The sequence below is a fragment of the Ammospiza nelsoni genome, chromosome 2, assembly GCF_027579445.1.
Source record: "Ammospiza nelsoni isolate bAmmNel1 chromosome 2, bAmmNel1.pri, whole genome shotgun sequence".
Lineage (NCBI taxonomy): Eukaryota > Metazoa > Chordata > Aves > Passeriformes > Passerellidae > Ammospiza > Ammospiza nelsoni.
Genome location: NC_080634.1, coordinates 69,028,474 through 69,046,399, shown reverse-complemented (window position 1 = coordinate 69,046,399; position 17,926 = coordinate 69,028,474). Strand labels below are relative to the sequence as shown.

The 17,926-nt window shown below is 37.2% G+C and overlaps 1 protein-coding gene across 2 annotated transcripts; it reads right to left on the bottom strand.

Annotated features, from left to right (window-relative positions):
* Positions 1-36: 36 nt before the first annotated feature.
* Positions 37-17,824, bottom strand: BORA (BORA aurora kinase A activator). Of its 2 annotated transcripts, none has more exons than XM_059466997.1 (12): positions 17,679-17,824; positions 16,928-17,098; positions 15,736-15,842; positions 13,406-13,451; positions 11,929-12,010; positions 10,643-10,708; positions 9,852-9,908; positions 8,080-8,297; positions 6,635-6,788; positions 4,969-5,567; positions 4,466-4,597; positions 37-3,002 (listed from the first exon to the last, which is right to left on the bottom strand). In XM_059466997.1, the coding sequence occupies exons 2-12, from the start codon at positions 17,081-17,083 to the stop codon at positions 2,817-2,819; spliced, it is 1,803 nt and encodes a 600-aa protein (XP_059322980.1). In that variant the 5' UTR covers positions 17,084-17,098; positions 17,679-17,824; the 3' UTR covers positions 37-2,816. The 2 variants fall into 2 exon arrangements, with proteins under 2 accessions (XP_059322980.1, XP_059322981.1); XM_059466998.1 differs by having other exon boundaries at positions 17,639-17,737.
* Positions 17,825-17,926: the final 102 nt, after the last annotated feature.

The following is a 17,926-nucleotide window of genomic DNA, read 5'->3' as shown; positions in this document are numbered from 1 at the left end:
ACCTCAGAACTGAAAGAAGTAATTGAACAACGTAGGTGTTAAAAAAATGTCTTTATTTTGTTTCACTACTCAATTTACAATTAGACATGTTAAAGGACTCTCATTAAAACTACTTATATTAATTTAATGTAAACAATGACCATTTTGTGCAATGTGTGCCAACCAATGCATTAAGAACAATTACAGAAACAGAATGGTCAAGTGATTTCCATGGTAATTTGCACAGCAGGTTTCTTCTACAAATCAGTTGTACAAACATAATAAAAAAATAGGCATGTTTCCATAAAATAAATATTTCCTATCTAACTGAAGACTACAAAACGACAAAAAATACAGGCAATCCAGGTGGGAGCATCCTTAATCACTTCTCACATTCACCCATTTCTACTCTTACTCTTTTCTTAGCTTTAAGAAAATACTAATACAGGTTAAAATTAAATACTTTAGGGATTGCTTTTTTACTTGTGAATACTTCAGAAGCCTCCAATCATTTAACATACTGTGAAAATAACTTAAAAACTTCGTTAAAAAGTAAAACCTAATCTTAAATTATACATGTAACCCAGAAAAATTCAGAAACACATCATAATTTGGGATACCCTGCTTAATGTTCATTAAGTTCACATTACTGTTTTAGGAATCACAATTGAAAAAATAAATTCTTTCTATAGTCCTTTTAATTGATGTTAAAATTATGACGAGAAACAGAAATGACACAAGGTCATACAAAACTTTTAAATCTCAGACAAAACTGCATCTGCTTTTGAGTGACAATGCTCAGAAGCTGAACCTAAGAACATTTTGAAGGCCCTATTCTATAAAATTTGTTTTCCAGAAGTCTGAGTTCATCTACTTTCAACAAAATTCATTCCTTAACAGTTACCAATTCAGTGTATTTCCAGCTTTTAGTGGAGCACTGTGTGAGGACAATGAAACAGCTAATACAGGACACCAGATTCCATTACTGTCAATCCCATATGCATTACAGAAAGAGTGATTAAATACTTCTGTACTTTTACAGAAGTAAAAATAATACACATCATGTTTGCTCATTAGATTTCTAAAGTAAACTTTTTTATATTTATTTTTACAATGTGAGATCTACAATCAAATAATGTGGACAGGCATTTCCCTTTTTCTTAAATGCACTTTTCAGAAAGCCTTCACTAGGAAATTATTAATGAAGTATTTCAAGAACTGTTCTAGTCAAACAACACACAGCTCTCAGGTCTAACACACAGATTTTAATGCCACGAGATTTGATTTTAATGCCAAGACAATTCTGTTCACACCTCCCCTTTTGAGATTTTTTTTTTTAAATGCTGTCTTTCCTTCCAATTTAGATCTGACCGATATGGCCAATAGGTTTCAGTCTTAGTGTGCCAATAGCTGCTCATCAGCCACTGTCTGTCGCTTTGGTACAAGCTTTTCTGTGGGTTGTGGAATAGGACAGAAAGCACAACTTCCATCCAGTATCCTGGGATGTCCTTGCCATGAAAAGAGATGATGACTGCTTCACCTGGAACACTTGTTAGAATGGACTTCATTTACATTAATCTAATGAAGTTTACCGGAGCTCTACATAAACAGAGCCCAGAAATATCAGTGTATCCCTTATCTCTTCTTTCCCTCTTGGTCACTAGGGCCACAAGATTACCATATGGATTTTTTTCCCACTATTCACATTTATAAATTCCAGAAGGTTCTTTTAAACAAATACAAGCAAATTCGACTAAATCTGATTTGATAATACAAAGGGAGTTCTGGGCTTCTGACCCCCCCATTCAATCCATCATTTTAATTAACTGATGGTTTTCTTGAAAGGATCAAAGGTTTGCTTGTATTAATACTTTTGGTAATAAATGGCATGCAAAAGTTAATTATTTTTTAAGGATTTATCAAATAATTTTGGTAATTTCTGTAAGAAACATAATAATACTAGGAATTAAGAAAGGCTGCACCATTTTCTTAGTGATAATTCTGAGACCAATGAATCTTATTGCACCTTCTTAGGTTCCTTCCAAAGAGTACCAGAGCATCAATTTGGACACAGTTGTTCTTCAGAGACACTGGTAGTGTCAGCTGATCAAGTTTAATACTAAAACAATTACCAAAGCCACAACACTAGCTTTTAATTTTAAGGTAACCAATAATACATTTTACTTAAACCCAACTAACATCACAGATTTCTGTCAACCAAGGAAAAAGCTGTTTAGAGAATTACTAAACAGCTTCTTTTGACATAAAGCTCATTTTATATTTTTAAGAGAACTAAACTTGGCATTTGCTCTCATCACACCCCAGCAGTTCACGTCTGTCCAGTGACTTACTCTTGGTACTAGTGGTAGTATTTATGAAGCCACACAATATATGTGGCTGGAGAAAAGCAATCCAAAACCACAACAATACCCCTTCCACTTTTCTTTCCCACAAAGAAGAATGTCCCTCATGCCTTTAGGAGGGACAAATCTTAAAATGTAAGTGATTTTGCAGTTATACTGGTTCCTATGCAAGTTATCTTAGGCTGCTCATGGAATCCACCCTAGTCACAGAAGGAATACAATTCTGACAAAAAACCTGTTGTTTCTCTGCACCAAATCTATACACTTTAATTTTCAAAAAGGATCACTTAATGACACTAATAAATTCTCAATAAGACCTGAAAAATCCCACATTATTTAAAAACTTCCTTACTATATATCAAACAGTTTATTACATTTGCATTAGAAAAACAAAATAGTATATATAATCCAGGTAATTGAGGTCATATGTATAAAATTTATTAGAAACCACAGATTAAGTTCTCCATCAGAAAACTACATACCACTTTTGTGAAATCCCCGAACTTGATTTTCATTGTTATGATTCCAAGCAGAAATGCTGCAAGTTGCATTTTGACCAAATACTGTGCAATGTGTTTTGGCTTTTTGAAAACAGCATTGCTTCTCTGGAGATTTTGTTCTCAGCAACTGATTGTCCTTATGGCTTAAAACAGAACACTCCTAGGTAAATAAGAAAAAGTTAGTTTTGAAACAATTTTAACAGAAATTCTCCAAAAGAAACAAGATCCAAGATAACAAACTTCAAGTACAGTAAATTCAAGTATAGTAAGTACTTAAGTACCAACTCTACCCTTCTGAATTGAGAAAGAAATGAAGACATTTTCTCTACACAGATATTTGAAACATGCTGTCTGCAAGAACTACCTCATTTCAAGGGCTCACATGAATTTCTGAATGAGCCTGACTTGACTCTTTCAGCCAGCAATGCCTGTGCTTTTTTCTTTTCATTCCCTGGGGTTCTCAGTTGTAAGATCTGAATGAAGCCCTTAATGCCTTCACACTTTACTCCTAATCTAAACAGTAAAATTTGGCTTAGTCAGGACCTAGAAGTTGAAGGACTAAGAGTGGGAAAAGGCAGCTGTGTGACATTGGCAAGTCCCTCTAGGATGGGCTTGATACCAGACAAGTGATTGTGGCAGGTACATGCACACATAAAATCCATGTCCAAGACAGTGACTGGGGCAGGAACTTAAATGAGTATTTCAGAAGTTAATGACAAAATATCTATTATTCTTGTAAGGGCACATTTGACCTGGTCTTAAATGAACAGTTTAAAACTTGACATCAGTGGTCTGTAAGATACCATCAGTCAGCACTTTTCCCTTGGCAGAGAAGTGGCTTTTAGCATGTCACATCCAGAAGTGAAGTCAGGGCTGAATGGGTTTACTTGGGGTTTTTCTATAATCTGGTACTAATGGTCAGTACTGGCTCCCCTTGAAGGGCTTTCAAGACATAGCAGGCCATAAACTACTAAGTTGGTAGCATCATGTGACCATAATTACTGAGAAGAGATGATCTTTGCTCTCTTCTCCAAAGAAACTAGCCTTGCTTCCAAGTCTCTAGAAGTAGAACTCTTTCCTATCAGTCACAGGATTAAGAGGTTGGGAGCTTTGCTAGACATGTATTATCATTTGTAATGTGTTTTTCAGATAGGTCCTCAAAGGGCTTGTAAAAAGACTGTACCCATACAGAAAGTTTCCCACTAAGTCAGCATGCCAGGTATGGTCTAGGACTCAACACTAAGTTTATAAAAATTAGCAGCAGACAATTTTTCTCCAGAAATGTCCTTCTCCACAGGCACATGCTTAAAACTTAGCAATAAATGAAGCAGCAAGAACAAAAGAAAAAAAAATTACAGACTGACTACAATAGTCATGAACAGCATCACTACTACTATTCATGCATATATCTCAGTTTCCTCCAAAGCCTTTGCTTTTATCATAAAACATTTTTTTTTGCCAGTTTAAGATATTTGTCCTGCATTTATTCAAGACTGTCTCTGAACCGACACTACATTAACATCTTTATTATCATCTGACAGTTTCTCCCCTCAGGCTCCCTGAAACCAAATAAAATGGGATGTTTAGATGGGAAGCCTATCACTTTTTAACCACAAATCCTACCTTTGTTCTAAGCAGCTGAGATTTATTCTGAAACACAATAGTGTTCACATCATTTTCTTTGCAACTGTTTTCAGCCCCTGCAGTATCCATAATGCTGTTTCCACAAGTCTGTGTATTGTAACCACTGTCCACCTGAAACCAAAAAGCTGGGTTTGAAAAATGTAGTCATTTAACACAAATAAATCACTCATACACCTGGTATGATTTGCATTTGTTTAACCAAACTTAATCCAACAAACCAACTATGACCAGTTAATAACAAAAGCAAATTGTTAACAGCATGAGTATGGATCAAGTTAAATATACTAATGTACATAGCATAGCAATTATTTTTGTGTTGCTAACTCCACCCAAAGAGGGGATGAAGGGAAGGGATAAAAGTCACAATACTGCCTGGATGCCATATCCAATAAGAGAAAATAACAATTACTTCCAGATTAGTATACGTATTCCAAGTTATGCTGAGCTCAGTTTTACAGAGAAACCAAAAATTGTATTTTTACCTGAATACTACTGTTGTCACAAGGAATTGCGCTGCTTTCTGCAAGAGGTGACATGCACATGCGAGAGCTTTCAATGCTGAAAGTAATGCCTGTCATAAAGCTGGTCATTGGTGTATTGCTACTGCCTGTTGTTTCTTTCATCCAAGTGTTTTCCTCTGACACTTCAGCTGCATCAGCCATGTCCACAGTATTATTTTCCTTTAAGCCTTCTATGTCCTGGAATGATGACAACCTTTGATGACAACCTTCTGAGTGATCTGGTGCAATAGACACAGTTGCCACCACGAGATGTGTACCGTGTCCAAAAGTATCACTGTCTTCCTGATGTACCGTTATTCCATTATCCATTTCTGGGAAGCGAGCTTCTGCTGGAGAAGCGTTTTCCTTGTCCTCCTCATCCTCATGATTCTCAACAGCAATTGGTATTCTAATGACAGAAGTCTGATATTGGGCAGTTCCTCTGCAGGCTCCAAGTCTCATAGGAGAGCAATTTTTAATTGGAGAACAACCATCTATGTAAGGACTTCTTGTACTTGGGGGTGTCATCCTACTTGAGGAAGAAGGAATATCTGGAGAACGAAATGTAAATTTTCTTTGGTCTGAAAAAAAATGAGCAAAGTTTAACTTCACCTGATACCTGATAGAAAAAACTCATCATTCTCAAGGCCCTGCAGTCCACTGAATAATTTATAGCCAACTACAGAGTATTTCACTGACTGTTGCTTCCCAACCCAACCAAACAAGCAAACCCAAAACCAAACCTATCACCCATACGCACATTTTACCATGGTATATGGTAAAGGCAAGTTTTTATCCCACCAAATTTCTTTTCTATGACATCATTTGCTGTATTGGAGACCTTGTATTTTTAAATGCTATTACTATACAGTATTCAAAGGGAAATGGGTGAAGGCTGGTTTAGTATAGTCCATTAGTCCCCCATTCATTTTTCCTAAACAAATGTCAATACACAATCTATAGGCATTTAAAGTTTTTGGCAGCAAAGAAGTTTAAGATCAAACAAGTGAGAAAACACCTGTGCAACATCTATATATAATGGTGTAAAATACCATTAATCAAAATGTGTCAAAGTCATGTATAAATATGTGTAATCATGCCAAACCTGTACAAATCATGTATAAACAAGGCATTAAACCTTACCAGCTATGGACACAGCATGAAACAGTGACATTTCGTAGAGCAATGAGGACATAAAGTGTTTGTGATTTCTTCATTAGTCATTTCATTTCAAATAATCTTCATGATGGCATGATTTGAAAGCTCAAGCTAAACATTCTTTGCCCATTGATATTAAAATGCTTCAGGCTGGGCCAAATCAGAATTGTAATCTGACTAAATTCAGGCATGTGGTTTTAAAACCCCTCCTACAATAGATTAAATTAACCTTTTTATCTTTTCTTTATTCTTATTGGGTCTCAGTGCCTTCTTCTGAAATATTTTCCCTAGTTGATGAGTTGCAAGCATATAGATTTCATTGTTTCACATATTCCACTGCTGAACAGCAGATGTGTTATACAGGAGACTGCTGGTCCGCCAAGCACAGAAACATCTCTCCAAAGGAAAAACCTTCCAGTAAGAATTTAGAAGTTTTATAGTAAAAATCTATTACTCAAGATAGAGTAACACATATACAATTAAACCATACCTGAGAGTGGTGATTTTCTTATGTGAAAAGCAATTGGTGAAAAAGCAGGAGAACCATTATGTGCAGGAGACCCCTCTGAAAATGGGGGACTGGTTATACTTCCTAGACTATAAGCTCTTGCTCCTCCCTGAATAGGACTTGATGAAAACTGACCCTTCACAAAGGACAAAGGGGAAAAAATAAATTAAAAAAAAAATCATCAAATCCACAGAGTATTATTTTCATAATGTAAACTATGGCTAACATGTGTATACATAAAATTGTTCTAACTCAAATGCTTAATTTGGCAGCACTGGAAAGGACTAATGCTTTACAATGACAATCTCTAGTTTAGCTTAAATATTCCAATTGCAGCTCTTCACCTGGACCTCATGCCTCCACACAGGGGAAAAGAGCAATGGACACCAACTGCCACCTAATACCAGCTAGGACTATTTTATCCACTATACTTAAGAACCATGAGAAATGTAAATAGAGAATTAATGCTATCTATGTATCTAGTCAAGTGTTTAATGTAAACTTCTTACTCATATCACTGCAGATAAAAGTCAGTCATTATTTGTATTTTAATTTAATCCAATCTACTTAATTCAGCAGTAGATACAAAAGTGTTTCTCTTTAAGAAAACAGAATGACCTTACTTAAGACTATCATGCAACTAAACAAAAAAACAAAAACCAAAAAACCCTCCAACCAAACAAAAACAACAAGAAAACCCAGACCAAAACCCACTCCCTCATCCACCCATCACTTTTGGCCCTATAATTATATTGTAGGAATTCTTTACTAGGTTACCTTTTTTTTTTTTTTTTAAGCTACACTATCCCAGTGTAGGTAGGTTTTTTCCACACACTTAAACCACCCCACAGATGAAAATCACCTAAACCATTTTAGCTATGTCCACATGGGGATAAGGTTCATCTTGTTTAATTTAAAAAATGGACATTTTGTTCTGTGTTCTAATAAATGTCTAATTATCTGAAAACTCTGGCCAATGGGAAAGAAAAAGGCATATTTAGCACTGCACTTCAAAGATCCACAAATCATTTCTTTCACTATAAATGAGCTTATGAGATTTAAAGGAAATATAATTATATCACATGTTCATATCAACTGTTATTGTAGGCAGCAATTCATGGATTTAAATAAGACATTTTGTAGACACATTTTATGGGCAAAAAAATGTTTTAACATGCTTTCAGCAAGTCTTTTGTATGTTTTAATTGCTACTCCCTTTTCATAACAAAATTAAAACATAATTCTCAATACAAAAGAAGAGCAGCATAACATAATTTGAAATAATAAAAAGTCAGTAATTTATTCTTTCAGGACTTTTGTTCACATATTTTTTTTCAGAATTTGGGGGGGTAAAAAAAAAAGTTTTAGTCTAACTCCTACTCTCCCATAAAGTACATCTGACCCAGCCTACAAAACAGGCTACTTACTGAACTAGATGTGTCCAGGGGGCTTCTGCACCGAGCTGGAGATAATTCTATGGAACAAAGCACTCCAAGTGGCTGACTACCACATGGACTGTGCAAAGAAGGGGACAAACATGCAGATACATTCCCATTCTCTTCTAAAAACAGCTTTCTTCTGAGTGATGAAGAGCTCAGATTTTCCTGAGACTGATCTGCAAATTCATCAGTTCTAAAATATTCACCTGGAAATGTGGGGAAAAATTGTTTCCAATACGAATGTAGAAAAAAAAAAAATATATTCCATTACAGGAATTAAAACATGTAATCTAATTAAATTAAAACATTTAATCTAATTTACCAATACAGCAACTATTTAATCTGTTTAGGCACCTATCCCAAAGGACTGCTTGTCATCCCTACAAAAAGTCACCTCTGTCTACTAAGGGTAGTTCCACTTCTGTCTATCATCCCTCAATACTAAAGTCTGAATTTAATAAAATAAAAACATTGGCTTCTATATACTTATTGATCTTTCTCCAGAACTGTATTATTCCTCACATCTGAGCTGTCAAACAGGGATTATTTTACTACCCAAGCAAACCTAGACTCTTTTTCAGGTCTCCCATATGCTTTGATGATCTTCATGATACACCCAGAGGCAAACCAGATTAGACTTAAAAAAAGTACAAGTAGTTAGCTGTTTACAGTAGGAAAGCATAAACTAAGACCCATTAAAATATGCTCAGGTTTACTGGATTATTTTGGTAACTTTTTTTTTTTCTCTTGTTCTATTCTAGTTGGATATTCCCTGTAGGAGAAATTTTTCATCAACTCCCAAACTATGCATTGATGGAAGCATTTGTCAAGACAAAAAACAAAGGCAATAAATATGTTTTGCTGGCCCACAGTCATGGCTCTGAATTTCAGCACTGGGATAGGCACATGCAGCCAAAAGGCTCTGAGCTGGCTGCACCTACTGTTTCTACGCATGAGCTGTAAGATCAGCCCCTTCCAGCCCCCTTGCCTGAGAAGGTGGCAGCAATTGCTTGATGCAGCACCTATAATCAGACAGTTAATTTGGGCTCCTGCCTCCTCACTCTGCAGTCATGGCTTTTTTGCCACCACACAACTTCTAGTACCCACCATGGTACAGTAAAGCCAGAGTTACAGCTCAGCTTTACTCAAAGGCAAGGTTGAGCTTTGAGACTCTCCTGGCTGGCATCTGTAAGAACAGCTCTGGTAAGACAAATGACTGCTCTGTTTGCGTGTTTGGGAGAGAAGAGGCTCTCTAGAATCACAGAGCATCCTGAGTTGGAAGGGACACACATGGATCATTGAAGTCCAACTCCTGACCCTGCACAGGACCTCCCAATAGTCACACCATGTCCCTGAGAGCGTTGGCAAATGCTTCTTTAACTCTGTCAGGCTGGGGCTGTGACCACTTCCCTGGGGAGCTGTTCCTGTGCCCAACCACCCCTGATATTCAACCTAAACTGCCCCTGACACAACTTCAGGCCATTCCCACAGCTCCTGTCAGTGGTCACCAGAGAAAAGTGACCAATGCCTGCCCCTCCTCTTCCCCTCATGAGGAAATTGTAGAAGGCAATGAGGTCTCCCCTCAACCACCTGCAGGCAGAACAATTTCCAGTCATGCAGTAACTGCCTATTTAGAATACATAAAACTTTCATTCACACATGTAGTTGTCAGTATTTCACAAGACAAACCCAGCCAACATTACAAAACCAAGTTTTCTATTTAGACATTCATAATTAAATTTAGGTATTACATGACATACCTAGTATTTTCTCTAAATTAAAATCCACTGGCAAGGACAATACTGTCTGACAAGCAGCTGCAACAAATAAAACCAACAAAATTAGCTTACAGTGATCTTTTGCTAAAGCTGTAGAAACAAAAAATCACTTTCAAATTGCACTGCAATTGAGGTATTTAAATTACAGTTACAATAAGGAAAAGTGTTAATTAAAGTACGATTCTGATTTGACAACACTGCATGCAGCACACTAGGCTTAGAGATAAAAACCCAAGAGTTTTAGGAATGCCTCTCTAGAGGCTTTTAACTGAGAAGAGAGGTCTCTGAAGGATTCAAAATGAAGTTGCAGAAAAATCAAAATACCTTGGGGAAAACCAGTAACTATTTATCTAAAATGATACAGTTTAAAAGATGTATTAGAATTTCTGATATTTATTTGGCATAGAAAATAATCATGATTCCCTAACCCAAAACAATCCAGCATATTAAAGATTTTTCAAAACTGTAATTTACTTATAAATCTGAAGCTCACATTCACTTTTTAATCCAGAAAAAGTAGACACTGAGTTGGAAAAAATGCACTCCACAGTCTACAGGAGACTTATTTTTCTACTTGAAAAAATACAAGGGAGTAAAATAGAATTAAATTCCTATGAGAATGGATATTAAAAGTAACAGAACCATACAGTTCACAAAAAACTATTTCTACAGTAACCCTAACAAACAAATAACTTCCTTTTGAAATTAAATATCCATCAAAAGTGCATTATTTTTGTTCACAGAAAGCCTGTAATTTTAGGCATTTTACTCACCATTGCTTTTCCCAGGCTGCAAGCTCATCTGTCTTCCAATCGGGGAAATGTTATCTATATCTATGGCTGGAAAATATAGAACTTAAATTTAAACATGAACTGCACATAGTTCTGAAATGTAGCAACATTAAGTCAAAATACATAATGCAACCAAACAAAATTTTTGCATCAATGTTTGGAAGAGATCAGAAAGGAGTACTGAGAAAAAATTACCATGATAGCTATCAAGAGAATTTCAGCATGTTTCTATTCAAAAAAAGCTCAGTGAGATAGCATCAACATTGCCCAAAACTTTGTCTCCTCCTGTCTCTACATGACACAGATTTAAAACAAATTAGTTCATGCTTAGCTAAACAGGCTGTGTCCAAGTAAGGCACATTTCCAGAAAATTGTTCAGTCTGGACTGGAGAAAAGTGAAGATACACTTCTAATTTTTTTTAATGCAGCTGAAGAACACATTAGACTATTTTCTTTCTCCATTCACTTTACCAGATTTCAGATAATGCCTTATGTTCTCTGCCCTTAAAGTGATCATATTACAACTGACAATTAAAGAACTATCCACAAGCTGCATTTCCTTGATAAAAAATTTACAGCTTAGCCTTTTCCAAATCTTCCAAGAGTCTCCACTCACTTAAGACTTCCAAATCAAACAACAGGGCATGCAAACAGTACTTTATAGCTCACATTTTTCCATCTTGTAATCAATTTGTTTTGTATTCTGCTGGTTATATATAAACTTCCATAAAAGCATTAAGAACAAAATCTAACAGTGACATAAATGAAACAAATTTAGAAAACCCACCACCACTAGTGGCAGTGAGCTAGCAGGATGACAACAGGAATTTATGCTGCTAACAAAAGAATACAGAATTCTATTTCCAATATGCTTTATGGTGAGGAAAGCAGCTGGAATAAGAGGACATGCAAGTATCTGAAGAAAAAAAGTGAAGTAGAAGACTTGGCTATTACTGGTATCAACACAGTTGATAGTTACAGATACAAAGTTATGTGTGTAAATTAAAATGCTTGCAGACTGATTATTAATGGAGAAAAATTTAAGAACAAGGACGAAGAATAACAAAAAGGAAAATTATACAACACTTTCAATTAATAAATAATTTTTAAACACAGAAAGCATTTGGCAACAACAGCTGAAAATCAATCAGTTGCACCATATTTTATCCCAAGTTCTTAACATTTAAATTGAGGTTGAAAACAAACTTATGCTTGATAAATTCTCCAAAAGCTATATTATATTGGGTGGACACAAAAAAACAACTTACATTTAGTTGAATTAAACTGAGAAACTTGTTTGCCTTCATGTTCAGTCCAAGGAGAAGGAACGATGAGTTTTTTTGTGAAAAACTGGAGTAGAATAAAAACAAACCATCTCAGCACTTTTTAAAATTTTCAACTTTAAATTTAGACTAGTACCCTGAACAAGAAAAGAAAATGTAGAACATTCCATTATTGTAGGCCTAAAGAGGTTAAAGAAAAAACAATTTGATTTGAAGACCCCTCTGCTCTTGATGACCCATAGCACCCCAGATCTTTCAAGTTTGCAGAGTGAAAACTACACACAAGTTTCACTTAACAGTAATTACTCATTTTAAAAATTGAATTGTCACTACCACGCTTCTTGCATAGTAGTTTAAAAATAATTAGTTTTAAATTTTCAGTTTGTTATGTTTTATTTTGACAATTGAGCGTTTCACAGAAGTGACAGACACTGCAGTAACAGTCAAAGTGAGAAGCCTTTTTGGCAACATTATTAGTGTCAGTGTATTTGACTAAACTGGTTAGGGGTAAAACACTTTTGAGTACTGGCAGTTCAGTCTTTTTCTGTGAACCAGAAACTGTCTACCATCACAGCTGCACTGAGAAACACCCCGATGCTGAGGAGACAAACGCTATTACAAAGCTTCAAGAAACACATGGCAAATCTTGTTCTAAAAAATATGCAAGACTCAAAGTAAATGAAAAAAACTTAGCTTGAAACATGCAGCTACTAAAGGTATAACTTTTATCAGAGACTGAGTTTCAAGCTGTTCAGCTGTATAATCCATTAGGTTATAGCTCACAAAGAGGAAACACCCTTTTTAATGCAAATTTAGAACACAGCATCTTAGCTGCAGGTCAACTACAGAGCTCTTTTATGGAACCATAAAACATTTTTTGTTTGTAGAGGCAGAAACTGATAGACCTGCCTATCAGAGACTTATTTTTTAATTGAAAACAACATTGGAGATTTCTGTAGCGAATATTTTTAACATCTCATTTTTCCTTCTCTGCTAGCCAAATGAATAGTGAAAAACAAAATGAAAACTGGATGGGAAAATACAAGCTACCAGAATAAAGTCTTCCATCCAACAAAGCAGACTTTGGAAGAATAAAAAAAAAACAAACACCCACAAATTCTCCAATATTTAAAAAAATGCAGTATCACTCCAACTGTTACTGTAAAGCCCCAAATTCTCAATTGCTGTTTCTAACCTGAAGTTAGTAAGAGTTATATTACAGCTACATTACCACTAGCCAAGAAAAACAAAATAAAAAAATCTCTTGTTTTGACCTACATGTGTTCTGAAAGAAGAGGGGAAGAAAAGGAGTGTGTGGATTGCCAGCTACAACTGCAAGGGATGAGGGTGCAAAATTACTTTCTTACTGAAATATGGTAGGCTTCTGGGTTTTGAAGTCCTGTAAAAGACATGAATCTTTTCTGTAGACAAATCAATGTTTGATAGCATGAAGTTTTATTACCTCCTCAATAGCTTTTTGCCTTCTGTCTTCTGTCTCCTTATCAATTCTAAGTAACAAATGAAAAACAACTCAATTATCAAAACCAACACATAAGGAAAATATGCAAAGTCCAGACATATAATAAATTTATAGATTTAAGAGGAACTTAATAAATTAAATTGCACTAAACCCTAAATCTTATGATGTTTTTATTCTTACACACAATGATCTCATACACAAATTTAGAAATACAAATGGACTTCTCAATTCAGTTGATTTGAAAAATATTTGTACCATTTAAAAGTACATAATAGCAAATAGTCTGTTTACTCAGCCAGTCTGGACCACCAAAACTCAATCATAACTGATCTTCCAAAATAATTTTATATGAACATATTTTACTATTAAAATTCACATGAGATTAGACTTGCACTATAAAACCAAGCAGACTAAAAAACAGAGCTGTAAGGAATTAAAGGGCAACTGAAAACACTCCTGGAATTTGCCCACTCAAATTCCTGACACAGCCCACTTTCCTAGCAGAGAGTTCTCTCTAGTCAAATACCCAGTCTGCCACAGCTTCTTCAGTTTCAGTTTCTAACAATGACTATATTTCCTTGTGCAGCTTTTAACTTAGTTTTTAAAAAAAATATTGTAGTTACTTCATGATGTGTGAGATTCTATATTTCTATTTCCTCTAACAGTCACCTCCAAGCCTGACTTTCAGTTACTACAGTGTAATTTACTGTAAAATTTTTTGAAGCTTATAAACGTTCATCATTTTCTTAGCTGAACCACCTAATACTTTCATTCACAGTTCATATACCTGAATTACCCTTGAATAATTTTAGAAGTCAGTCAGATAACACAAGCACATACAGATGTGACAAATACATAAACTCTCCCAGCTCTCTCTTTTATGCCTGTCAGACTTCAAATATTTCTGCAGTGTTTGGACATGCTGCCTTCAGTAGCATCTGCCTAGATGATGCTAAAGTGACAGATCTATGAAGGCTCTTGCAGATAATTGTACCAAAAAACAAGCATACAATCCCTGTGGATTCAGGTATGTGCATGCACTGGACACAGCAAATCTACACGTACACAAACTAGCCTCTTTCTAGTCACAGCAGATGGTTAAAAAAAAAATGAACCACGGTGATTATGAAACATTGGGACAGGCTGAAAGGACCCACTGAGACAATGCATGTTTGTATCTATAGGCCATGTCACTCATCATCACTGAACTGTCACCCAAGTCAACTCCATTAAAGCAAGCTTGTCTGAGTAAGGTTTCAGAAACAATGTAATTAACTCCCTAAAAACATTAGGCTTAAGGCCTTAAAACATATAAAAAGCATTAGTCTGAGAGCTACTGGCTGCTAGAGGAAGGACAGGAAACATTAAGACCTGGTGATTCAGATACAGAAGAGGACAGCAATAGTCCTACAGGTCTTATTATTCAAAATGAGAGCTGTAGGTTCAGTCCAACACTAAAACCAGTAAGTTTTTATGATGAAGGTGTTGAAACACTGGAACAGGTTGCTTGGAGAGGTGGTAGATGACCCATCCCTGGAAACATTCAAGATCAAGGTGGATGTGACTGAGCAAGCTGATCTAGACAGGACAGGTTCATTACTCTATTCCTGCACTGCTTCATGCCTTCAGGAGCAGTTCCTTCTGCAAGTTTGTATCTGAGAAACGTTCAGGAGAGTCTACAGGGTTCACCATTAAGGTTCTCCCTGGCTACTTTCATTTGGCATGCTCTACCACTTGCATGTAAAATTATCCCTCAGGATAAGTTCCAAATAGCAAGACTGTTCTACCCATCCATTTTCCTCATGCAAGTTATTTTCAGAGAAGGGAAAAAAAGTTGAGGTAAGGTTCCCAAACTACTTCAAGTAACTAGCACTGGAGCCCCCTCCTTCACATTAATCTGGACCTTTGAAAGAGACTGCTGGGGCTTCCCCAGCACGTCTGCCCTTCTGCAGGAGCCCCAGGGGCCAAAGAAGCCTCACTGTGGAGCACTCTGAGAAGATAAACTGTGTTGTAACAAGGAGCAGAAGAGGTAGTCTGGTAATGATCACTGGCAAGACATTTTGCTTCCACTAGCTGCTTTTATCTGGCTGTCTTCCAAACTGCAATCAGAGTGAATCAGCAGCCCTTAACACTAAAAGGAAGCAACACAGAGGTAGCCTCATCTAAATATTACATCCACATCATGTAAAAAATTGTGGAAGAAGATTTTAATAAAAAGTCTTTAATGCTATGCTGAAATGTTAATAAAGCATAAGAACAAGTGTACTAGTATTAAAGCTAAGTTAGCTGCATAAAAATAAATTGTAAGTTACCTAGCACGGCTCAAATACATTCCTTGGCGTCGAATGTCTTCCGAGTCTATTTCCACAGGATTTATTAGAGCAAGCTGATCAATAGACCATCTGAATTTTCCTGGTGTCTACAGAAAGAAACAGGCATCTTAATGTTTGCTGTTCTAAAGAGATAAAAATAAAACCCCAGGACAAATCTCAATGGAACAATACAATCACAGCTTCCATATAGTTTCTGTCAAAAGCAATCAAAAGTGTTCCTATTTAAATGATCTACTCTAAAATAAAGTAAGTCAGTCAGGCTTCTTATCCTGCTGGTAGCAATATTGAAGTGGAAGATTACAGCAGGTACTTACAAACCGAGGTGTCAGTTTCTTCTGAATTCCAACACACAGTTCTACTAAAGATACATAACTTGGGATGAAATTAAATTGCTTCTTCAGTCCAAACTGTGGTTCCACAGAAACTCAGTATCCTAACCCAAGTCATCCAAATAATAGAGCAGTCTTCCTTTCTCTTCCCATTTCTAAGACCAGAGCTGCAAATGCCTGCACATTCTGCAGTGCTTCCCTCATAAATGCCATACACAGGGCACAACAAAATCCAATTCAGAAATAAGAAGCTTCATGCCTTTATTTAACCAAGTACTGTTCAAATATATTTGGAGAAGTATCTACCAAGTGAGTCTTTTTAGTTTCATTAGTAGATTCACCTCTACTGCTTCTCAGAAAATAATTTCAACTGCAAACTAGTATGTAATTTGCAATGAAAAAAACAGTCACAGATACACAAAATCATTGACTTGAGTACACAAACAGCTCACAACACCAGTGCAATTTGCATAAGTTTTTTTTTGCAACCAGCCTACTCAGCATCTAAGTAGAAACTGGTTTTCTGCACTGTAAGTAGGATCAGAGTACCACATCCAACAACTAGTCTTTATCTACTTTCTACTGGTTTTAGCACTCAATCACTAATATCTAAAGAGAAGATAAATTTAGGCAGGGAGGAAGACTAAGTGAAAATATCAGTATTTAAAAGCAGCACAGTTCTGTGAAGAGAAGGAACTCCAAATGCCACCAAAGCTCTTTAGCTTGGTACGTATGCTAAGTACCAAGCTAAAGAAGTACACTGAACAAAATACCCCTTTTAATAAATTTGAAAATATTAGCACTACATCTGTACAGTTACACAACTAACGACTGGATCTTACAGATGAGGATTTCGTTGACTTAAAGATTGAAGGACTGGAAACAATCTGCTCCTGAAGAGTGTAATAATCGCTGGGACTTTCAAAAGGATTCAGGACTGTGACTCGTCCTGGAGTTTCTGGCGTTATCTGCATTTTAGCTTCTTCTGTATCACCCATAACACTAAGCTATACCTGAAAAACAGGGAGAGCAAAATTAGGAATAACTAATCGAAATCACACTTTTTGACATTTTAGGGCCACCCTGAAGGCTTTGGGCAGAGAGAATTAATCATTTTAAAGCACCAGCAACATTTCAAAAACGAAGTTAGCTATGGGTTGGACCTAATGGCATAAAGTTGATAAATAAGGCTGGTACGAACGACTGCAAGCAAACAGAAACTACGAAAACGAGTTAAGAAAGAACATGAAAGGAGGGGTTAAGAAAAGCCAAGCAAACACCTCAACAAGGGCAGAACAACAAGCACACAAGACAAAAACCCCAAAACAAACAAAAACACCCCAGCTAACACCAGAAGTGGCCGAGCCGCCCCATCGGCCGGGGCAGCACTAACGGCCCGGGCGGGTCCCGGGCGCTAAAACCGCCCGCCCTCCGCCTCAACGGGCCGGGGCAGCCCCGGGCCTCGCGGGGCTCCGGCAGGAGGCGCCTCCCGGGCCCGGCCGCGACGGGAACGGGACCCCCGGGGCAGGCAGCCCCGCTGAGCCCCTCCTCACGCTTCTCCCCGGGACGGTGCCACCGCGCCGAGCCTCTCACCGCTCTGCCAAGCCCCGCCGCCGAGGAGGCGATGCCGGGTGAGCCGGGAGCGCCGGGAGTGCCGAGGATGCGGGCACAGCCACCTGCCGCCGTTATCCGGCCGCCGCCACCGCCGCGCCGCTCCCGCTCCGCCGCGCCGGGCGGCCCTTTAACCAGCCCCGCCTTCTTTTCCGGGCTCTGACCAATCACGGAGCGCGGTGTGCACTGTCGGGCCAATGGCAGGGCTGCCTCTCTCTCGAACGGGTCAA

What these genes read in the sequence shown, in the direction of transcription:
- BORA (XM_059466997.1), bottom strand. Translation starts at nt 17,083, where the DNA reads ATGGGTGATACAGAAGAAGCTAAAATGCAGATAACGCCAGAAACTCCA. An exon ending in AGTCAACGAAATCCTCATCT is followed by an intron (nt 15,843 to 16,927) that starts GTAAGATCCAGT and finishes TTCTTTCTGTAG; the next exon opens with ACACCAGGAAAATTCAGATG. An exon ending in TAATTTAGAGAAAATACTAG is followed by an intron (nt 8,298 to 9,851) that starts GTATGTCATGTA and finishes CCACATTTCCAG; the next exon opens with GTGAATATTTTAGAACTGAT.